Below are 24,587 nucleotides of genomic sequence, written 5' to 3'. Positions count from 1 at the left end.
CTCGCTCCGGTCTCTCTCTCTCACCTTCCAATGAAGGTCCCACCTGTTCAGATGTCCAGAATTACTTTTCATGGCTCGCAAATAAGAATTTTCACTGACACCGATATAGACGTGGAACGTTTTCTCATGAGGGTAGCGCCTCAGCAAAGACTAGTAGTCTCTTTCCTCAAGGTGCAGAGGAGAGACAATGTAGTTTATGTTCTTTTCCATCATAACATTTCTTACACTTTGCAAAACATAATGACTTCACAGAAATGTAGTAAAAATAGGGGCGCCTGGGTGGCTCCGTCGGGTAAGCATCCAACTTCAGCTCAGGTCATGATCTCACGCTTCGTGGGTTCGAGCCCCACGTTGTGCTCTGTGCTGACAGCTCAGAGCCTGGAGCCTGTTTCAGATTCTGCCTCTCCCCCTCTCTCTACCCCTCCCTTGCTCGCATTCTGTCTCTCTCTCTTTCTCAAAAATAAACTTCAACAATTTTTAAAAAGTAGTGAAAATATATTGCCCTTGAAATATTTGAAAATAATGAAAGCTGGGACCTTAGCCATATCGTGAATGTGGCTGTGTTCGTTGTTGCTCCTTATAGCGAAGGCTCTGTGGGTCCTTGCTGTGGAGCAAAATAGAATAGCCATGACCTTACACAGCCAGCAGTGAGTGCGTGATACCTTGCAATCCCGCACGCTGGCCCTGATGGGGGCTTTGTGGCACTTCCCAGCGCTCAACTCTGCAATCCCAGAGATCCAGGTCGGTTTTGAAATTAGATGGTGTTTATAAAAATAATATGCCATTTATCTACTGGCTATTTTATGAGATGTATAGTAGCTTTTTTAAAAGAGTGTGTGCCATTTGGCATGAAAAGATCCGTCCGAAGTAACGCAGCGGTAGGAGACTCAGCAGTGAGGGAAACACTGAGAGCACCTTCCAACCCAGAGTGACTTAGCTCTTTTCGCTGTGATTGCAATCCTCTGCTGACTCAGAAGGCCGGGTAACCTGACACAGGAACCCCGTGGATTATAAATAGAGCAAAATCATGAACCCCGTGGGGGAGGGACCCAAAGGCAGGAGGGTACAAGGAGGGAAGGGATAAAATAAAATTCTCAGTTCTTGCCCTCAGCCTGAAGTCGATTTATACACCTGTTTAGGGCTCTACACTTGCTATTGACAAATGGGCCACTTTCTTTTTTCACTTGAGCGTACCTTATGTATGTACATTTTCATTTTACCTTTACCACCGTCCACTTCTCGCCATTGATTCCTCTCAGGTTTTGCTCTCCTCGACGACATTGTGTGGTTCATGATCTTTGAGTTTCATTGTGGGCAGTTATCATATTATTTACCAAACTTTTTGTTATGATTTTTTAAAGAGCATAAAAAGTTATCATTAATATCTGTCATATTCAAATATCCATCGTAAGAAATCATTGGTGGTCTCGGATAAAAGAGTGGCAGTCCAGCACCCAAGAGCTGCATGAGTATTTAGCCCACTCAGACCACCGCCACCAAAGAAAGCAGAAACGTAATCAATGTCAATTGATCCACAGTCAAGAGACAAATTGTTATGTGGTTTGTTTTACTGAACCAGCAAAGAAACCTTTTTGTAATGTCACATATCAACAAAGTGAAGACTTGTGGGGGCACTAAATAAAGCCAGTGCCTTCTCAGTATTTCATCGTATTTGTCACGTGAATGCCTGATAGGTATCATGGCAGAGAAACAGTGCTAGATAAAATAACAAAATGTAGACACACTCAATCATTAAGGGAGGATTCTAAAGCACATGGTGGGAAATAGAAATTAGATAAGTGTTTCAAAAGGCAAGGTATAAGTATTTCATTTATAAGCTGCAAACACGAGACGAGACGTAGCATGGGAGGCTCGTTCACACAGCTGAGGTTTCAGGGAATCAGCACGCACCCCTCATGACTTCCATAGTACGTGCCAGAAATGAAGGCAGTAAATTAATTTGATGGTATGAGTTGAGTGGCAGCATTTTCAAAAGAGAAGGGAAGAATCCTGTATAGTTACAGAGAAACTTGCGAAATAAAAGACAAAAGCAAATCTCCTATTTTGTATTTTTCCTCCATAAAATTGCACCCTGTGTCTATCCCAAATGCATTCAAATGCATATTTTTCTAGTGAACACGTTGACTATTATCAATGAGGAGATCATTCAGTTTTAAGAAATATGAGAAGAATGCAAAATAAGAAGGTCTTGTGATATCTCTGCATGCTCACCTTACAGATGGGAAGGCTGTAGTGAGTCAATACCATTGTATGAGGGAGGGAGTAACATTGCATCTGAGAAAATGCGGTTGAGAACAAATTCGAGTTAACTTAGGAACTGCAATATTCCCTTAAAAAGATTTAATTTTTAAAATTAAAAGAAAAGAAAAAACTAAAAGAAAAAGAAAAACAAAACTAAAAAGAAAAAGAAAAAACAAAATTTATGGGTATAAATCCCATAACTGTTATTTAGCAGGTAGGTACAGAAAGTAGCAGTTAGTTTTCAAATTGATTAAAGAAAATATATGTAACATGTCAAGCCTGCAGCCTGCCATATAACAATATATGCGTATAAACAATGTTTGCTATATTATCTTGGTGTTCTTTTTTTTTTTTTCAAGGTCAGTATTCTGAACATCAATTCTGATTCTAACATAGTAGATGCTATCTAAAATATATAGGGGGTTAGACAGAATCAGCATGACACAGCACTTCTCTGGGATTTTGATAAAATGTGGCTGGCATGTATGTGATTTTCAAAAACATTTTGCTATGGAATACTATATATTTGGGGGGGGGAGCACAGTGATGAGTAAAACACCCAACTTCAATAAATCGTAACATTTCACCATATCTGCTCTGGCACCATATATTTTAGAGAAATCTATAGCCCATCCCCGCCTGCCACGCCGGGGTGAATCCCATCCGGAAATTAGGGCATAACCCTCCATCCATGTTTGTACTTTTACTAATATGAATGTACCCATAAATTATATCATGTCCGTAAGTAAAAATGGATGATTCGTATGCTTTTACAGTGTACATAAAGGTGTCACTCTGAACTGATTTGCAGATTATTTTCTAGTTGTTGAGGTGTTTTTTTCCCCCATTTGGATGCATGGTGCTCTCATTTGCTGTTTCATTCTGAGTATTAGCTCAAGGTTAAATGTAAAGCCTTAACGTGGAGCGGTAGGCGGGAGGCAGTAGGAAGGGAGATTACAGGGGACACACTCACAGGCTCTGAGCACAACATTGCATTCAAGTTCCCTCAGCAAGCTCGGGAGAGAGCAAGTCCATTGGAAGAGACAAGGCCTTAGGAACACCCGGCCCCAGCGGGAAGGGTGGGTCTCGCCTTGCTGCCGCCTCCAGCCTCAGGGGACAGCCGTGCCTCTGGCAGCCAGACTGTCTTCCTCCAGATCGTCACAAGGTGGTTGGATGTGTCTCTGGGGGTCCTGAGAATCTTAATCCAGTGAGCTCTATGAAAGATGCACGGGGATGTACTGAATGTCCAGTGACAATATGGCAGCACGGACTTAGATGCACAAACATTTGCCAGAGGGCTACAACCAAGGCTTTGGCACAGATCCTTACTGGTGCCTCTAGAAGCTCCCTTTCAACACCAAAAATTTTTTTTTTAATTAAAAACATAACTGTAGGTGTCAATATGCCTCCTCCACTTTAAACTTTTCCCAGAAAGAGGGTTTCCATAGATATATTCATGACATTTCTTAAAAACAACATGTTTGCAGTTTGACAAAGTGGAGTGGAAAACTTGATCAAAAGCAAGTTTCCAAATTATTACTGTTACAAACAGTGCTACGGTGAAGATCATAGAATGTGTCCCTAACTTGTAATTTAGGGGGGAAAAAAATCCAAAGGTTTCCCCTAGAAATGGAAATACTGCATTTCTGAGGGTGCACATTTTCAACCATAGGAGTTACTGCTAATAATTCCCCAAAATAGTTGAACACACCTCTAAAAGGGAATGTTTCTCCCCCCGCCTTTTTTCCTGAAAGTCGCTTGGTTTAATTAATCTTTCTTTTTTAATTTTTCAATTTAATTTTATTTTTTTAATGATGTGGTAAGTGTAAAACAGATCTTATTATGGCTTTGTTTTACATTTCCCTGGTTGCCGTCGAGCGTTTTCATATGTCCTCAGACCTAGTAGCCCAAAGATATCCTTTTCCTATTTCGGAACTGGTTTGCATGAGTTTCTAGATGACTTGAAAGAATTCTTTACATATTCTGAATAATATTCCTCATCAGTCGCTTGCATGACAAACACTTTGGTTATAGTGTTTTCTTTTTTTTTTTTAATTTTTTAAAATATTTTTTATTTATTTTTGTGACAGAGAGAGACAGAGCATGAGCAGGGGAGGGGCAGAGAGAGGGAGGGAGACACAGAATCGGAAGCAGGCTCCAGGCTCTGAGCTGTCAGCACAGAGCCCGATGCGGGACTCGAACCCACAGACTGTGAGATCATGACCTGAGCCAAAGTCGGACTCTTAACCGACTGAGCCACCCAGGCACCCCTGGTTATAGTGTTTTCTTAGTCTGATCAGAAGTTTGTCAACTTCATTGATCTTTTAAAAACAGCTTTTGATTGTATTGATATTCTCTATTATTTTTCTGCTTCATTGATTTCTGTGCTCTTTAATATTTCCTTCCTTTTGCTTGCTTTGGGTATAATTGTTCTATTTCTAGTTTCTTAGCAAGTGTAGAACATTGATTTCATGCCTTCTGTTTTTTCTAATAGTATTTAATGTAGTACACTCCCATCTCTGGCTATGTTACCTGTGTTCTGAAAATTCTGATAGTTTTGCTTTTATTTTCATTCAATTCATGCTTTCTGATTTCTCTTAGGGTTTCCTCTTTAACTAATGTTGTTGCCTTCCAAACATTTGAGGACTTTCCAGATATCTTTCTGGTTTTTTATTTCTAGTTTAGTTGCATTATGATCTCAGAATATATACTTTGCATAATTTCAGTTCTCTTCAATTTATCAGGAATTACTCTATGGCCCAGAATAGGCGCTATCTGGGTGGAATTTCCATGAAAAGGAGTATCCTGCTATTGTCATATAGTGATCTGGAAATGTCTATTGGGTCAAGTTGATTGACAGTGTTGTGTGGGGCTTCTGTATCGTGACTGATTTTCTGTCCACTGAATACTGAGAGAAGAGCACCCTGAGTCTCCAACTATAATTGAGATTTTGGCTACTTTTCCTTTCAGGCTAATCAGTTTTTACCTTATATTTTTGGAAGTTTTGTCATTAGGTGTGTAGACCTTGAAGAGTATTGCATCTTTTTGATGAATAAATCTGTTTATCATTTGTACTTCTGATAATTAATATTCATTTTCCTGAGGTCTTCTTTGACCGAAATTAAAATAACCATTCTTTTGATCATTGTGTGCAAGGTATGTTTTTCCATTCATTTAATTACTTTTAAACAGCTTTATTAAGATATAATTCACATACCATACAGTTCACACCTTTAAACTATACAATTCAGGGTTTTTTAGTAAGCTCTTAGGGTTCTGCAACTATTATCACAACTATTAACCTCCTCACCATCCCAATGAAAATCCATGCCTTTACTTTTAACCTATTTATGTCTCTATATTTAACTTGTGATTTTTATAAACAATATATAGATGGGTCTTATTTATTTTTATCCAGTCTGATAGTCTTTGTATTTTATTTGGTGTGTTCAGACCATTTACATTTAATGTAATTATGGATGTGATTGGATTTTGCTCTGTCCATTTTATGTTTTTCTGTTTTTCACCACCGTTTTTGTTCTTCTGTTTCCCAATGATGCTTTCTTTCAGATTATTTGAGTATTTTTAAGCTCTCTATTTTAATTTATCTGTTGGCATTTCAGCTATATGTCTTTGTATGTGTTTTCTTGGTAGTTGATTTAGCAATTGTAATATATACACACCTGTCACTCTATTTGCAGTCAACCGTATTGTTCCTTTTAACCTCTTTCGCTGATCTTTACTTTATAGTCACCACATGTGCTACATCTACATACGTCTACACAGTTATAAATATATTACATCTACATTCCTTATAGTTGTCACATATTTTACATCTACTTAATTGTTGTCAGAAACATTATATCTGCATACATTGAACACATTCTCCTAGGAGGTGTTGTAAGTTTTGCCTTAAACTGTCATGCACGCTTCAGACAACTTCAGTAGAGAAAAATCTTCTTTTTATTATCCCAGTACTTACCATTTCTATAGCTTCACTCCTTCTAGTTCCATTTCCATCAGACTCAAGAACTTCCTAGTTTTCCTTAATCCGAGTGTGTCTTTATTCTGCGTGCATTCTCCAAATTTGGATTTCCCTCCACAGTTCACTTGTTTTGGTTTACTTTTCTGGTCCTCAGATAGATGTGCATTTTGTCCAAAGTTTAGTTATAATTACTGAGAGAAATAGGCAGAGGTGGGCTTCTTTCATTGTGGCCCAGCTGACGCATTTACCACACATAAATTTATAGTGTTAATATAGTCAAACTGATTAACCCTTATCTTTATAGATCGTGCTTTTGTTGTACTGTTTAAAAAATCTTTCTCATTGAGAAAGCCCTCCCCCAAAAGTTCTCTTACCCTGCGGCCATAAAGATCTCTCTCTCCATATATGTTTTAAAGTTTAGGGTGTGTGTGTGTGTGTGTGTGTGTGTGTGTGTGGTTTGTTGTTGTTTTTACATTTTTTTTCTTTTTTTTTTTTTTTGCATTTAGGAATTTAAACTACCTGGACTTTATTTTTGAGAATGGTGTAAATTGACAATGTAGTTTTACATTTTTCTGTGCCAATAACGATTCTCCCCTGCCTTTTACAATATAAGGCCATGTTTCCCACTTCCTCTCAATGCTGAGTACATTGCCTGAAATGGACTGTTTTCTGTATTCATCTCTGACCTTCTAGACTCTTCTTTAATATTACTTGCCTCCTGATGGCTTTCCTTGAGCACTCCTTCTAAGCAGAGTCATCATTTGCCTTTATAAATTGGTCCCTGTAATTCTACAGTGCATATCTCCTTTATATGACCTATTTTGTTGTATTATAATTATGCACATGTGTGTAGACCCTGGGACTTTGAGCATATAGAGAATGCATTGAATGTATCCTAATCATTTTTGCATTCCAACACAAACGCTCAATAAATTGCCAACTCGGTGTAATTGTCATCTGGTAGCAGCTTTCGATGAATTAAGAGAAGCAGACTGATAGAATATTTCCTAAATTTATTCAAATATTTAAATTCAGTCTCATGTTAAAAATGTACCAATAAACTTGGTAAATAGAATCACAGGCAGTTGCATTACTGGTTGGAGGATATTAAAGTCACATTTTATATGGTGATTAGGCTCTAAAGCTGGCGTGTTATGTAAAAGTCACATAGAACAGAAAAGACTCTGGAACATCCCTTATATTGGCTATAAAGAACAATATACCTTTATATGTTTTATGTATAAAACAATGTGCTTTTCTTGTATGCAACTCTGCACAATCATATGCATATATTTATGCATAATGCATAAAACAACTTAAAGCATATAATAAGATACATATAGTGTTTTGGATTCTAAGGAAGTGGGTGGCACAGAACTGAATTTTCAGAGGTTCATTTATTCATTCCACAAATATTTACTGGGTACCAACTTGTGTCCAGCACAGATCTAGGCACCTTGGTCTATAAAACAAACATCCTTGCCCTCCTGGGAGTTAAATTCTAGCATTGGAAAGCAAACAATGAATGATATTTAAGTCAGATGTATAAAATGCTAAAAGGTAATAAAACATATGAGGAAAGGTAAACAGGATAAGCAAGCTTGGGAGTGACAAGAGCAGGTATGGAAGGAGGTTGGGTTGAGTAGCGAGTTCTAAGAGAGTCAACAAAAGCTTCATTGAGCAAAGACAGAGCAAAGAAGTAGGGAGTGTGCCATGCTGATGTCAGGGTGGAACATTCTAGGTGGGGGGAGAGCAAAGGCCCTGAAATAGGACCTTGCCTGAGTTGCAAGGTGGCCAGTGTGGCTGAAGGGGCGCGAACTCTACGTATTACTAGATGTTTAAATGAAGACAAGTTGGAATCGGCATCCGTGATAAGTGTTAAGTCTAGAAAAGGGAGACTTTCTCATTGTAAACTACAGCTAGGGGCTAAATGTAAAATATCAATTAGGACTCTTATTGTACTGTCTTTCTTGAGAACCATTTGCCAGGTTTGAAAACTTGGGTCTGCTCTGAATCTAAGTGAAAGGTAATCGCTTGCCTTTTCTGTAAGGAGAAAATGTAGACAAACAGCTCTATTTCCGCTCAAGGTAAAGAGAACTGGAAGAGAGTCACTTGGGAACCTGTGTCGCTCATTCCCTGACTTGTTACATGTGGTGCTCTGGACACGAAAGTGGCCTAACATTTTTTAAATGCAAAATTCAGACTGAAAGAACAGAAAGTTTTCAATTGTGCTGAAATTGTAATCAGCTAATTATGGTGAAAGAATTTATTTTATGGAAAAAAAACTGACTCTGTCAGAAATAGGTTCTAAAGCAACTGAACTGTGATATTGGGAAGAAGTTTCATGAAGTCAATGATATAGAAAGCCTGGATCTTAAAGCCCAAGTGGATTCAAATTAATTTTATACACTTCCAGGTGATTTTTATTATATATTTTTGGAAAGAAGTCTGTTTTTCAAAGTTTAAGTATTTATTTTGAGAGAGAGAGAGAGCATGTGCACATGAGCAGGGGGAAGGGCAATGAGAGGAGAGAGGAGAGAGAGAATCCCAAGCAGGCTTCGTGCCTCCAGCAGAGAGCCTGACATGGGCTCGAACTCACGAACAGTGAGATCATGACCTGAGTGGAAATCAGGAGTCAGACGCTTAACTAACTGAACCACCCAGGTGCCCCTGTAGTATTTATGATATCAAAAATTATATCTTCTGATGATAGAATTATTGGAATATTGCTTACATCCATATATATATACGTATACATATATATATATGGATGTAAGCAATATTCCAATATATTTAAATGAATAGAGAGAGAGAGAGAGAGAGAGAGGAAAGCTTATAACTCTTGACAACTGGTCTCTCAGAAATTCCTTAAAACCTGTGGACTTAATTTTTCCCAGGCACAAAGTTAATCCTGTATAACAACTTGGGCACCTTGAGAAATGTCTTAATACTTATAGGACCTTTTTGTGCATGTAATGATTGTAAAGAAGGGCCTCTCTTACCTCCAGTTTTCAAGTGGAAACTTGAACTCCAGTAACTCCATTTTGGATGGAAAGATCAAGGTTGATGACAGAGAATAACTTTCCCCAACACAGTGTATCCCATGGCTAATGGAGTTGCTAAACTATGCCCTTCTCCTAATTATCTGATTTTCAAAAATCAACTCGGATTAGGTTATTTTATTAATATCCAGTTTCCTGAAGTGTCTTTTCTCATTCTTGTTTAATTATATTTATTGCCATAACACACAGATTGTGGTTGTTTCCAGAAAAAAAAAATTGTGATATCAATAAATTAACAGATAGACTGTGTCCTACATACTAACGCAAATGAGGATCCTGGCGAGCGGAACAACCAAACAAGAGAGAGGATCCTTCTACATGCAGCCTCCAAAGGCTCTGGAGACTTCACTACCATGGTTTGACCTGCTGGTTCACACACAAGGACGACCTTTTGTTTGTACCCGAGAAGACCAGCTAAACTCAGTGTGCTTGAACTTGCATGCATCAGGTACTAGCCAAGTGAGTTTGGGCTCTAAAGATGAGTTTCAGCATCTCTGAAATGAGGCTAATAATACGGAACCTGCTTACTTCACATGGTTATGAGAAACTACTAGAATAATCACATGTGAAAAATGCTTTAAGAATATAAAATAATAGCATGAAGACGATGTTAGACATAGGGCCTTAGAAGCCTCAAAGGATCCCATGTTTGGGTGTACAGATGGGATCACTGCAGAGAAACAGAACTTCAGGTGTATTCTGGCTACATCTGATGGGCTGACAGAGAGAGTCCGTGTGAGAATGGATGGTGACGAAGCAGTAATAATCAGCGTGGCCAGAAAATACTGGACTTTCCATAACCTGCTAAAGAGCGGAGACTTGATGGTTTAGGCCAGGCAAAATGGCGGCACTGCAGTGTTTTGAACACAGCAATTACATGAATAGATTTATTCTTTGGAGAGATCAAACCTAATAGATTAATTATCCTCAATAATACCTCCTGTTGTTGGCGGTGAGTCTCCCATATAATCCCAAGAAACACGTTTTTAAAAAAAAATTGTAATGTTCTTACTTTCCATGTTTCCAATATAATAGATTTATGTTTTTCTGTATATTCTCTGGATTCCAACCCCATTACTATCATACGTCATTACTACAAACATACCCTAAATATAGGTTATCAATTTGTTATAATCTAGTCACTCATACTGATGCTGCCATGGTTTTTTTTTTCTAATGAATTGAGGTGAAAGACCAGAGCTCATATAAAATCCATATCCCAGCATGTCACAAATTAATTACATTGCATGATGTATAGTACAATCATAAATTTCTATTTTATAACTGTCCATTAATAGGAAGAACTATACATTCACTTATCAGAGTCCGTTTTCATTCATAGCTATTAACCTAAAATCATCTACCAAATGCAAATAAATGTCCATTTCAATGATATTAAATGCGTTCCAGTATAATACTACTTATAAAAGTCAAGAACAGTTAGTAACTTTTTTAAGAAATCAAACTGAAAGATAAGGTAAAAAGCTCAAATTCTCTCTCTCCAACCTCACTGCCCGGTTGCCCATTGCTTACAATAGAATTCGTAAAGTGCCTTTAAAAAGATATTTTCCCCTTTATTTGGCCCCTTGGCGACAAAGGAAACAAAATGGCAACAGAAGAAACAAAGGAGCAAGAATGAACTCAATTGAAATCTTGTATAAATACCTATTTCTGAGTTACAAGGATCAACTCTTTTTTGCCTAAACCAGAAATGCTACTTTCACGTTCAGATCGTTTTCTTAATTTTTTTTTCAAAGAATGAAAATATACAACCCTTTCATCAAAGTTTTTTTGGAATCACATGCTATTTTATGCCACATCTTTCAGTTCTATTTAGGTAGACTCTGGCTTTGGAAACTGTGATTTTCAAATTTCACTTTTTAATGGTTTCTCCTCCAACATCTTGTTAGCATCAAGTAGGAATGGGATTTGCATTTGAAACACTAATATTCACTATGCAGTCAGCCAAGAAGCTTCCTTGTTTTAATTTCCATAAATGTCAGTAAATGCCTCTTTTCACCTTTGGGTGAATAGTCAATAGAAAAATCAATTCTGCGACAAATGAACAGCAACATGATTTTACATATGAATTATTTAACAAAGTCTATTTTTATCCTGGAAGGGAAAGACTTAAGGTAAAACATCAGTAGCAAATTATTAATTTACATTTATTAATATTATTCATAGAAGTGCATATCCACAGGAAGTAAAGAAATTTATATCTCATTTTTTAATTAGTTCATCTCCGAGAATTCTATTAATGACACAATAGAAATCTATTGAAAATTAATGAAAAAGATATACAAGTAATAAACCTCATTAAGCCTTTACACCACGTTGTGGTTTTCTCTGGCTTGTGAGAGAGTCATTGACCCTGGAAAGGGAGGAACCTAGTGAAAATGACCCATTTGAGATGTAGACCTTCCATGAACTCAGTCTTTACATCCTTTTAGCAAATTCTGTCTTCATGTGTCCCTGATACCCTCTGGACTTTAGAAGACACAAAATACTTTACAAGTCCAGGCGGGGAAATGAGAACTAGATTCATGTCTTGAACTTCGAAATATCAAATTGGCAAGATTTTCTCAAAAACAGGATGAAACCCTTTTTTTTAATTCCTATAGTGAGTCGTTGATGTAGTAATAGCAGGTGTTATAAGTGGCACTATTTTCTAAGGATTACACTATCGATGAAGTAATCTTCCTGTTAAGACCCTGCAGAAAGGAGGGGATTTTGCTTGAGGATGAGTATTGCAGCCCACAGGGAAACGCCTGGACCATGTGGTTCATGTATATCTGCTCGCGCCCGCTGGGAGCTCGAAAGGAGGTGTTCCGAGGCACCTGTTTATTGAGTGTGGATGGCTTGTCTTTGCCTTCCCTGATCTGTCCTTGAGAACAGAGAGGAGAACGTGAGGCTACAGGTTTGAGGAGGTCGAAACTGACCAGCGGTTGTAGATCACAAACACCACCCCAGCCCGTGCAGCCCACTTGGTGGGGGGGGTGGGGGGAGGTTGGGACACTCCGATGATGCTGCCAGGCCTTGCATGGCTGCGAGGTGGCTCCATCTGTCTGTTCCTTTGAGGGCCAGATTGTCCCAACTCCCCATGAACTGTGACTTTCGGCTTTCCCACTCCAAATAACAACTGGCCCCTAAGCTTTGAAGCTTTCCTACTTCTTTCGAATGTCAAATTTTAAAATAAAAATCACAGAATAATTTCCAGGTATATTATTAGATCCTGTACTGACTTTGTTTTCAAAGGCATTTAAATGGACAGATGGCCTGCTCCATTTTCTAGAAGTCTGGGAGTTGTACCTCTTACACCATAGTATCATTTTTTTCCCCACGCCATCCAAAAATAATAATTCTGGGCATGGGATGTCTTAGTCTGCTCGGGCCGCTATAACAAAATGTCACAGACTGGGTGGCTTATAAACAACAGAAATGTATTTCTCACTGTTCTGAGGCCAGAAGTCCAAGGTCGGGGTGCCTGCACGGTCAGGAGAGGGGTCTCTTCCAGGTCGCAGACTTCTCTCTGTGTCCTCAGAGGCAGAAGGGGTGAGGGGGCTCTGTGACGTCTCTTTTATAAAACCATTAATCCCATTCACTGTGGCTCTACGCTCATGACCTCATCACCTCCCCAAAACCCCAGCTATAGATAGCACCACACTGAGGGTTAGGATCCCAACATGAGAATCTGGGGTGGGGGAAACACAAACTCTCCGATCACTGCATAGGGTAAGCTTGTCTGATCGTCTAAGGCATTGCACTCTCTGGCCACCCTGAAGTCTGCAGTGACTGTCCCACTGTCTTTCAATGGCCCCACTCACTAGCCATTCAGAGCCATCTAGCCATGTCTGAATTCCGAGTAACTAATGGGTCTGGGACCACCCACACCCTATGTGACTTCAGAGCAACAGAGCATTTTGAATAAGTTCCCAGGGCTGTATGGTGTTTGAAAGGGTCTTATCTGAATCTGTGACATGTGAACTACATCTCAAGTGTAAGATCGGGGTCAGTCCGCCATTGCTTGAAGGCACTCTCCTCCTTTCCTTCCCTGTCCCTGATGGGGGTGAGGTGCCCAATTGGCCCTAAGTTTATTTTTTAAAAAAATGAAAACACAAATCTGATAGACTGTGTGAAAGAAGATTTCAATATAGAGCAAGTAAGCCTGGCTGCAAGCGTCTCTGAAAACAGCATCAGGAGGCCACCAGGGAGGGGGAATTGCTGCACGTTCTCATGGGCCTCTGAGCTCTTTGCCAGCTGCAAGCCCTCCCCCGGACTTGAGTCCTTCCTCACCAGGACACCAGGAGCTGTTCGCCTTCACTTTCAGAGGAGCCAGTGCGATTTGTTGGACAAGTTTCAGCCCCTAATTTGCATCTTAACCCAACCAACCTGAGTTACGCTCCTCTCCACCCCTCTTTTATCTGGAGGACCTGAGAACTGCACTCACACCCTTCCGCCTTTGTAACTGCCCTGTCTTCCTGGGAGCATGAGTCAGGTTTCCACGTGAATCTGTCTCCCACATTGCAATTCAAATTGCCCAACTACATGCCCGTTTGCTTGGATTTTTAGTAAATTCTTTCTTGGTTGTCAATTATGATAAAAACTCTCTCCCTTCCCTTAAACCTTTGCATGCAGACATTCAGACTCGAACTCTGTTTAAGCTCTCAAAGTACATTGGATGCATTGTGCTTGCTGAGCAGAGATTAATTTACTCATTTGGGAGTCATTTGGGACCCTAAAGGACACCCGTGATCTGATCAAGCAACAGATTCTACCTCCAGGGAATTCTACCCACATAGATCAACATTTTCTCACTTACATATTACATATGACCCTTTTTAAACGAAAAAAAAAAAAAAATCCCCCTAAACCCTTAACATTTCTGAAGTTAACTTATTATAATGGTGATTAAATGTAGACACACACATTGTTCCATAAAATGTCTTCATCCTCTTTGTTCTCATTACAGCTATAAAACCGAAGCAAATTTATAAATTCAACATGGCAAAAACCTACAAAAGCCAACAATTAAAATTTATAACATTCATGGTAGGTATGAGTGCGTTTAGCTAGAATGAGAGTCCTGGTGAAAATATGGACGTGGTGTTGACTCAGATTCCAAGAACTACATTTCTACTGTCTTGTGCTGTTGGTTAACCCAAGGCCCTACCACTTTTCTCTGCTTGAACTGCTGGGAAACTATTAATCTCACCCATGCTGAAATATCACTTCGTGCTTTCTTGGGGGAGATGCCTTATTTGCATATTAAATGCATCTACTCTCTTCTGGTTAGCCTGCAACAATATCAGTGATATTCCTTGTGGCATCCTGCTTGTAAATAAAATAAGAAGTTAGAGAATAAAGTCTCGCTGAGCACTGGCTTTAAAAGTAGACATTCAAATGATCCAAGGCATGATTGTATTACTTTTGAAAAAATATGAAAATAAAAATGGGAAATATATTAGATCATCCAGAGAACTTGAGGACCCCTGAAAAAGTACATATACAAATCTCAATTTCCACAACATTACGCTTAGCAGTTTAAATTACTCACTAAAATCTATTTATACCCTTTTTTATCTTACTCCTGAAATTCAAAGGACCTCCGGACCTTTCATTTCTTTCTGTACAACTTTCTTTAGTTTTAAATCATATATGCAGAAATCATAGTTATTTTATAAATGCAGTATGTTGCTCAGTATTTTGAGAGCTTCGTGTTGCTAAGGAAGAGACTTATTTGTATTTGTATTTATTTTTACTTATTTTTTAAATTTTTTTTTGAAGTTTTTATTTATTTTTGAGAGACAGAGCATAAGCAGGGGAGGGGCAGAGAGAGAGGGAGACAGAATCTGAAACAGGCTCCAGGCTCTGAGCCATCAGCACAGAGCCCGACACAGAGCTCAAACCCACAAACCGTGAGATTATGACCTGAGCCGAAGTCAGTTGCTTAACCGACTGAGCCACCCAGGTGCCCTATTTTAATTTTAATTTTAATTTTTATCTTTATCTTTATTTAAGGCCCTAAGTTGTGAGAAGAGTTTTCACTTAATGTTGTCCAATTGACTCGTCAGGATAATCATCATTCAGCAATGTTTAAGGATTTTCTCAAGTCAAAGAGCGAATGATGATGAGATCATAATGCCCTACATTTATAGGGCACTCACTATTTTCACATACTCTTTTATGTGGCCCACACACATTACTCATGTAAATCCTCACACGTTTTGGGGAGGTAGATTGTTACTGTGGTCCCACTTTACAGATGAGGATGATGAGTTGGGTCACAGACTGTCACTGGGTGGCAGATTTCAGATTTGAATCAAGCACTGCTGTAGACCCTGGGTCTTCCACCATGCTGCCTCCAGCCAGCACCATCTGCTCATGGACTGGTGGTCCTCTGAGAAAGGATGGGAGTCCAGGGTCACTACTGACACTTGTCTACCTCAGGTCCTGTGGAGATGCCTCTTCTTGCCTGTTCTTTCCCCCTTTTCCAAATGGTGGCAACCTCAACTTTCAACATTCATATCAAATGGTACTTCCTCCTCTGTGAAGTTTCTCCAGACCGTCCTCCATAAGTCCCCTTTCCCAGGTAAATGGGAGAAATAAGGTTTTAAAAAAACTCCTTCTTTTTGAGCAACTCCATCTCTATGCCATGTGCAACACGTTAATACACTTTTAAGCATGGTTCCTTTAAAAGCAGGGCATTTGCGGGGCGCCTGGGTGGCTCAGGTCATGATCTCACAGTTTGTGAGTTCAAGCCCTGCATCAGGCTCTGTGCTGATGGCTCAGAGCCTGGAGCCTGCTTCAGATTCTGTGTTTCCCTCTCTCTCTGCCCCTCCCCAGTTTGCAATCTCTCTCTTCCTCTCTCTCAAAAATAAATAAATATTTTTTAAAAAAATTTTAAACAGTAGAGCATTTGTAATATTCGCGTGGCACAGAGGTGATAGAGTGTGGGCATCCAGCATCATAGGTATGGGACAATTTCTAAGTTCCCAGTTATAACACTTGCTTCCTGGTTCTGAAAGATGATGATTTTGTGTCCAAACACTATAATATAAAACATGCCAGAAAAGAAAATAAATAAGTGACTAGCTGTCTGAAGTGACATGGGGTGGAGATAAATCTTTGAAGCAACGGTAAACAAGCTTGAAGTTAAAAGATAGCCATATGGCATCCTTTAGCCAAACAACAAATCAGAGTAAGTGAGACCTGGGTGTCAAGCCAGCAGATGCTAGGCACTCATTTCCAGTTGCATCCCTGATCCCTGGCATCATTTCTTCTCTTCCTGAAAAGAAATGGTTCCCCCCCCATACCAAAACTAAATTCAAACAATTATTTTCATCATGATAGTGTTCTCTTTAATTCCCAGCCCCTATTTCTCCCTTCCCCCTACCCCCTTCCCTTTCTGGAAGCCATCAGTGTGTTCTCTGTAGTTACAAGTCTGTTTCCAAAACTAAAGTTTTTCTTAAAAAGTCATTATTTCTTTTTTTCATGAGAATACTTAATTTATCAGGAAACTCGAAATAATGGTAGAGGAAGAGGGTTATTGTTGTTACCAAGAGGGCAGGAAATTTAAAGAATAGAGAAACATTGACTCAGATGTGTTTATAGTGCTGAATAATATGGTGAATACTTTGTGGTGCTTATATAGTACTTGACCACCATTATTCTTAAAGTTTATTTATTTATTTTGAGAGAGACAGAGACGAGTTGAGCAGGGGAGGGGCAGAGAGAGAGGAAGAGAGAGAATCCCAGGCAGGCTCCATGCTGCCAGCACAGAGCCCGATGTGGGGCTCGAACCCATGAAGCCTTGAGATCATGACCTGAGCCCAAAGCAAGAGTCAGACGCTTAACTCCCTGAGCCACCCAGGCGCGCTGACCACCATTTTTTTTAAGTTTATTTATTTATTTTTAAAGAGAGAGCAGGGGAGGGGCAAAGAGGGAGAGAGAGAGAGCATCCCAAGCAGGCTCCATGCTGTTAGCACAGAGCCCGACACAGGGCTCAAACCCACGAACCTCGGGACCATGACCTGAGCTGAAAACAAGAGTCGGACGCTTAACCGACTGAGCCACCCGGGTGTCCCTCCTTGGGACATCCGTAGTTGCATTTGTTTGCTATTCTAAAATATTAAAGCTCTTTTTCTGCCTGTAACAAATATGATTTTTTGCCTCACAGTCTAATAAATGTAATAAATCTAAGTAAAGCAGATTGAACATCATTCATCCGGGCATACTACGCTCATCTGCAGATCTTCTATGTATTGTCTCACAGATGGTAATTTTAAAATGCCCTCTGAGCTTTGTTACATTGAAAGTAGTGACCTATCGTGTATCCTTACCTGGAATTTTAACCTTCATCTAAGGAATAAGCTGTGAAAATTCTTTGTTTTTCTTTCTTAAACGACGATCAATAATGTTAGTATTTTAACATCTCATTTATACCATTCTGGCAACTATCCTTATGTGCCTATTAGACTTTACTCAATACCTATTAATCTCCATAATAGACAATACAGTTCCATGGGATCTCTCAATGAAAGGGTTTATTCTGAGCATTAGTTGATTATTGCAAACATCAGTCAAATTTTTGCTTATCAAGGAAGCACAGAAAGCTCTTGGTTGTTGATTCAAAGATGGCTGTCTTTTTTACTTACTCCATTATTCAAGACATCAATATCCTCATTAAGAAAATGCTTTCTAATGGTTTGGGCATAGGAGTTTCACCTTTTATAATATACTTGGGAATACAGATATTTTTAGTAAACACTGAGAAGCTCTGAGAAAGTGCGTTTTTTATTTTTTCAAAAGAGGGAAGCAGTAACTCGGGGGATTGGGGCATTTTATGTCAAGACCCCTCCCCACAAGCCTCAGATCGGCGGCCACGAAAAGGCACTCTCCACAGACTGCCATCCAGTGGCTCAATCTGCAAATGTGTTCCTATCATGAAGGTCTTTGCGGAGCGTCGCATCTCGCATATATCTTTGGTCATTAGGAAGGGCTCTGCTAGAGAGAGTCTAGGACTGAGAAGACATGCAGAGGGGTGGTACTCTGCTTCTGGTGAGTGGACAGGGCTGGATGCTTATCAGATGCACTGGCAAGGACATGATCTAGCTGGGGCCCTCACGCCACGGAAGAGCGATGCCAGCAGCTGGGTAGAGATTTGGATTCTGTTTGTCTAGTTTTCAGGCTCTTCTCTGTTTTGTTAGACTGGGCCTCCATTTTTATATTCTTTCTGTACCCTCCTTGATTTCTTTTAATTAACGCAGTATTTCTTATTTCACATTTTCTGTATGTAACTGGCTCATTATACATTCTTCCCCTGTCGTTCCTGTAGTCTCACTAGAGAAGAAAGCCTGCATTTTTGACTTACTGACTCTTAAGGGATTCTGTTACTTTGGCTATTTTCCTCATATTGCTAGAACCTTAGAACCTCTAAACTCCACGTAACCCCTCGGGGCTCCCGCCGTTGCTGTTGGCATGCATTCTTGTTCCGCAGAAAATTTATAGTCTGCAAGACGTTCCAAGCATGTTACTCCTATTTACCCCTGGATTTAATTCTGGTGTCTTTAATTCTCTCTTAAATTTCCATTTTTCTGTCCGGGATCATTTTCTTTCACTTTAAAAAAAAAAAAAAATTAAAGACTTCTGACGGCAAATATCCTCCTTTTTGTTGTCTAAAAACAACTTTACTTCATTTTTATTTCTGAGGGGTATTTTTATTGGAGAACAGAGTCTTGGGCTGAATTCCTTTCTCCCGGTACCGTCACCTGTGATTTGCGGTTTCCTGGCTTCTGCTTAGAAGTTCGTTTTGCCTCTCGCTGTTGTTCCTCTGAAGGCAATGTGTCTTTTTTTAAGGTTTTAAAGCTTTTCTGCTTTGCCTTTGCTTCCCTAGGATCCGCCTTGTGTTTTCTTATTGGTGGTGGTGGCCTGCGTGTGGTCTGCCTTCTGTGTGGTTTGCTGAGCCTCTGAAGTGTGTGCATTGATTCCATTTGCAAGTTGGGGGACTTATCTGTTGGGATATCGCTTTGCCACGTTCTTTGTACACCTCTTCCTTCTGGGGCTCCTTTTATGTGGGTATATTCCGCTATCTCCTCAATTTGTCCATCTTTTCCTCTCCCCTAGGCATTTCATCGTAAGTACTTTAAAGTTGTTATCAGCTAGCCCTACATCTGGATCATCTGTGAATCCATTTTATCTTTTGACTCTCGGGTAAATTTCCTTGTCTCTGCATGTAATTTCTGATCGCACAGTAAGCATGTGTGTTAACAAACTGTAGATGCTGTGGACCGTGGTTTTATTTATTTACTTATGTTTATTATTATTTTTTGGCTTATTTCCTTTTGAGACAGAGAGAGAAAGCACAAGGGGTGGAGAAGGAGAGAGGGAGGGAGACAGAGAATCCCAAGCAGGCTCTGAGCTGTCAGCACAGAGCCCGACACAGGGCTCGAACTCACACACTGTGAGATCATGCCCTGGGCACCTAACGGACTGAGCCGCCCAGGCGCCCCTGCAGACGATGTTTTCTACCCCAGAGATTCCACCATCGCGCTAGGAAGCTGAGGCAGGGAGGACCTCCAGAATCCAGTCTCAGATAGAGCTGCAGCAGAGAACCAGCCTGCGTCTACTCCATCCCTGATCTCCAGGCAGCACCGCCTGCCATGCTTTGGCCCAGAGCCTGCCAGGTGTCTGTGCTCCTTAGCCCCGATGGAGTGCAGATGTGTTCCAGCTGTGCATTTCAGAGCTCCCGGGCCCACGTGCCCCACTCAGCTGCAAAATCTGCAGACCAGTCAGGGGCTTGAGGCTCCTATCTCCCCGGTCAGATACTTGCTTCGGAAGCGCCTCCAACCATGCAGGGGAATTTCACGCTGCTTTTCATAAGCCTTTGGCCTAAGTCACCACGTGTGCGTACAGCTGAAGAATGTAACAGATGTCCCTTGGGGAAAATGGCCATCCTTTGAGGGTCCTCAATTTCCCAATTTGTGCCTCTAGTCTCATACAACTGCAACACATTGTATGGTTCCTCTCTCTTCTAGAAAAGGCTCTCTAGACCTACAAAAGAACTCAGAATTGGCAAATGTCCCAGGAGGGGCGGGGGGGGGGGGGGAAGCAGCTGGTAATGATCTGTTCAGAAAGAGTCTCCCCATCCAGAATTTCAGTTTTTCTGGTTCTCAGTTTGCCAGAGCTATCTGATGCTTTAAATATATTATTTGGGTAATTTATCTCTTTTTTTTTTTTTCCTTCCAGTAAGTAAACTGCCATGACCTATCAAATCCCATGCAGATATGAAAGTTTTATTTTGTTTCTAATTAGATCATCCTGAAGCTAAGTTACTTAAGAAAGATGATCTCTCAAGGACATTTGGCGGGGGGGGGGGGGGGGGGGAATCAGCTGAGACTGGTAGAATTAAATGTTCTCTCACAAGAATAAATCCCATGACAGTATTTTCCAGAGATCGCTACTATGTGCTAACCATGGGTCAAGGAACATGTATACAATGCTTAAAAACCATAGAGTGAACAGGATTGAGGCTAAATGCAATCGCTGAGCATACACTGGTGGAGGGAATAGAGGGGTTAAAATACATTGGTGGAGGAAGCATACAGATTCCACATGAACCCCACTGAGGAAAGGAACAAAGAAGAACATAGCATAGGGATGCTGGTCGTTAGCATACATCAAACTCTGCCCCACAGCTATTCAGTCAGTGATAAGCAGCATAAAGTAATACTTAAAAAGACAGACTCTAGAGCTTGACTGGTTGGTTACACCATTTCCCATGGAACTTCGGGTAAATTACACTTTACATTTTTAGGCCTCAATTTCCTCATCTGCAAAAGGGTGGCACTGCTTTATAGAATTCTCAGGACGACTGCTGAGTTAATGTTTCTAAGGTGCTTAGAAAAGGACCTGGTACATATTTAGCACCCTAAATAATTACTGAAAAATAATTTGGGGGCACCTGGGTGGCTCAGTCGGTGAAGCATCCAGCTCTTGGTTTCTGCTCAGGTCATGATCTCACAGTTTGTGAGTTCGAGCCCCGCATCAGGCTCTGCACTGAAAGCATGGGGCCTGCATGGGATTCTCTCTCTCTCTCTCTCTCTCTCTGCCCCTCCCAGCTTACTCTCTCTCTCTCAAAATAAACAATAATAATAATTTTTACATCCTCTCTTTCTTGGCTCACTTTTGTGACTGTAGGGTCAGTCTGGCTTCCACAAAAGCCTTCCCAGCAGGAGAATGCCTCATTTCCAGGTTGTTCTGGTGCAATCCTGGACACTGGAGAAAAATACCCTTTTAAGGGGCGGGGGGATACTACTTCGGCATTGATTCCTGGAGGTGGCTTCAGGGATCAGACCATCACAGTCCTGTTTCCCACACTTAGGGTTTTTTTGGGGGGAGGGGTTGTGTTTTTTTCTGATTATATGTACATCCAGTCTGAGGGATCTATTTTTGCTAGTAAGCAGCTCCAGAAATCTAGTTCTGCACTCCCAGTATGGGTTTGAATTCCCGGCTTCTGTGGTTTACCACCACATCTCCACCTTCTGCCATCTTTTTTTATTATTCTAGCTTTAATTCTTCTTTTGCGGGTAGACAGTAGGCTCACGTGTCCAGGTTAAAGGTGTTCGCTCTAGAACCATCCTGGAGCACCGACTGTGCTTGCTGCTTTTGAGTGACTGCTTCTACCCAGGGGCCAACTGCCATGTCCTGCTTTCCTGTATTCTCTTTTGTTTTGTTGGGGAGGCTGGAAGGGGCACCAGAACAGAGCAGTAGGTATTTTGGAAGTGGGTTGAGACATCTTGTTTCTTCTGAATTTTCCTGTGTTCCCACTGTGATGTCTGGCATACTCACTTTAGAATGGCCAGAAAAAAATTGTATCCTGAGGAAGCAAGAGGGAATTGCACCGCACGATGCTCTCCTAGTCTGTCTCTGTAGGCGCAAGGTCAGAGAGTACATAGCTGCTAGTTGAGATCACTGCTTTGAGTTGCTGCTGCAAAGGAGTATGTGCTGATTCTCCATTGGGGTTGCAGGTGCCCGGGTCATACTAGCCCATTGGATATTGCGGTGGCTGTCCCTTGCCACACCCAACTCTTGGAAACCAGTTCTATATTAGTGTGGTCCTCTGTTAACACGGACCATGAAGGGGCCCTCTGGAGCAGGGCTCCATCCTTGGGTTATCCTGCTGTAGTCAGGAGTAGGGTCACGTTCCCACAGATGGGAGGGCTGAACCCTAGCATCTGGCAAGCCTCGAAGAACCCAAAATCACCCATTACAAACAGGGTTACAATTGTGATAAATGAGGGGAAAGTGTGAGATGTCGTAAGAACATGTATAATGACAGAGGGCGAAGGGCATACACACGTTTGAGTGTTTCTGGAATCGCCTGGAGGTTCATCTCCTAGGCTGGTGCACCTGTCGTACATACCATTGTCTGCCATCTTACTTCAGCGGCCCCCTGCCCAGCGGCCGTATAGTTTCTTGACAGCAGTGCATGGAGGCCTCCAAGCAGCGCCTGAGCCCCCCTCACACCCAGCCCGGCCCCGGTGTGGCTCTTCTCCTCTCTCCACTCGCTCACTGTGTTTGCTGTTCCTCCCCTCCCCCCACACCCCAGGTCATCCATCAGCTGAGGCTCTCGGAGAACGAAAGCGTGGCCCTGCAGGAGCTCCTGGACTGGAGGCGGAAGCTCTGCGAGGGGAGAGGAGACTGGCAGCACCTCCTGCAGCCCTCGGAGCCCAGGGCGCCGCCCCCTCCTCCCTGCAAGAAGCCCACGCTGGTGAAGAAGCCCGACGGGGCCTCCTGCGGCCGGCTGCCTTCCGAGCTGTGGGACTCCACCATGTGAGGGCCGCACAGCAGGTGGACCCAGCGACGCTGCGCGGTGGTGGCCGCCGCCGAGGCTGCCCCGTCCCCGGTGCTTCCCGCGGCATGGACGCAGAGCCACCCCGGACGCGCCAGCAGAGGCCACCAGGGCCCGCCTGTGCTTGTGCGCATGCGCGCACGGGCGTGCGTGCGCCGTGCGTGTGCGCATTCTTTCTCGCCGGTTCCGGCGGAATCCGTCCGTTCTGGCTCCTGGGCTCCGCGGCCCTGGGGCCGTGTTTCCCCTACGTGGCGGGAGAAGGGCCTGGAAAAGCGTGGGGGGAGGAAGGGCGCGCCCGCCGTACAGTAGCGCCGCCCACGTGTTCCTCGCTGGCCCGTCGCTTTTCTAGAACACGCTGTGCGGGACACACGTTCCGTTTCTTTGTAGGTGTCGTGTTTCCTTGGACTTTACAAACCTGATCACGATGTACATGTTTATTACCCTGTTTTATAACTTTATGCAATTGGTGGTGCTCCCTTCAAAACACCCGTTCGAAAGAGCTCGTTTCTAGAATTTTCTTTCCTCCACATGCTTTTCTTTGTTTTTCCTAGAGGACCTAAAGCCCTCGAGACTGTGCCCCTGCTTCAGCCCCGCCAGCGCCAAGCCTGTACACGCATGCACGGAGTCCCGAGTTTTTCATTTCCCTGATGAGGAGGCCGCTCCTCCCTGTGTTTCTGCTTACGTGCCTCGCGAGCTCCTTCCATCCGTCGTGGCCTCTCCTGGCGCCACCATCGGTCACAGGAGCTCAGACACGTGTGGCTTCACATCCGTAGCTGGTGGGGTGACAGGGTCGCTCCAGTGAGAGGTCTACGCGATCCAGAGGAGCTCGCTGAGACTTGCTGCCTGGGGCAGAGATGCTGCGTCCCCGGGTGGCCGTCCCCTCGGAGCTGCGCTGCATGGCTCACCTGCTGTATGTGCTCAACCCCCCTGTAACACGACCACCCCGTTTATCCATGTGCTTCTGTGGCTGAGGGGACGTCCTCAGCCGTGCCGTCAGACCGCGCTGTGTCGCTACTAGGAACTCTGTATTCAGACCAGCCTCTGCGAAGTCACCGTACCAATAAAAGGTGCAGCTGTGTTCTTCTGGTTGTGTTTATTTGTTGCTACTGCTGTCTCCCTGGCGCGATCAGCAGGGGCAGTGACAGGCCATCCCGTCTCTGCTGCCCACCTTCTTCTGCTCTTACGGCGTTTTGCAGGCTACAGGCCCTAGTGGTTTACAATAAGGATTTTATGGATTACTCAGACGTAACTGCCATGTAGGCATATGTCAGTTTTTAAGAATAATTGTCATTTAGGAATAATAATGAGGCCGCCAGATCCGGAGACAGTTTCCATTAAAACAGATAGTTTCTTACCTGCCAGGGGGAGAAGCTCAGGGTCGGCTAGGCAGCGAAGGGGGCCACGGAACTTCGGAGCCAAAGCTTTT

The 24,587-nt window shown here is 42.1% G+C and overlaps 1 protein-coding gene across 3 annotated transcripts in view; it reads left to right on the top strand.

The window, feature by feature from the left end:
* The window catches only part of MYO16 (myosin XVI), a 609,969-nt gene extending 585,730 nt beyond the window's left edge, over nucleotides 1-24,239 (top strand). For all 3 annotated transcript variants that reach the window (XM_053889237.1, XM_053889213.1, XM_053889198.1), the window contains exon 35: nucleotides 22,919-24,239. In XM_053889237.1, coding sequence (XP_053745212.1) covers nucleotides 22,919-23,146 — 228 coding nt within the window. In that variant the 3' untranslated portion in view covers nucleotides 23,147-24,239. The remainder of the gene's footprint in view (nucleotides 1-22,918) is intronic.
* Nucleotides 24,240-24,587: the final 348 nt, after the last annotated feature.

The sequence above is a fragment of the Panthera pardus genome, unplaced genomic scaffold (assembly GCF_024362965.1).
Source record: "Panthera pardus isolate Hobbes unplaced genomic scaffold, ASM2436296v1 HiC_scaffold_1, whole genome shotgun sequence".
Lineage (NCBI taxonomy): Eukaryota > Metazoa > Chordata > Mammalia > Carnivora > Felidae > Panthera > Panthera pardus.
Note: the sequence above shows the minus strand (reverse complement) of the source record. Positions and strands in the feature narration are given on the sequence as shown.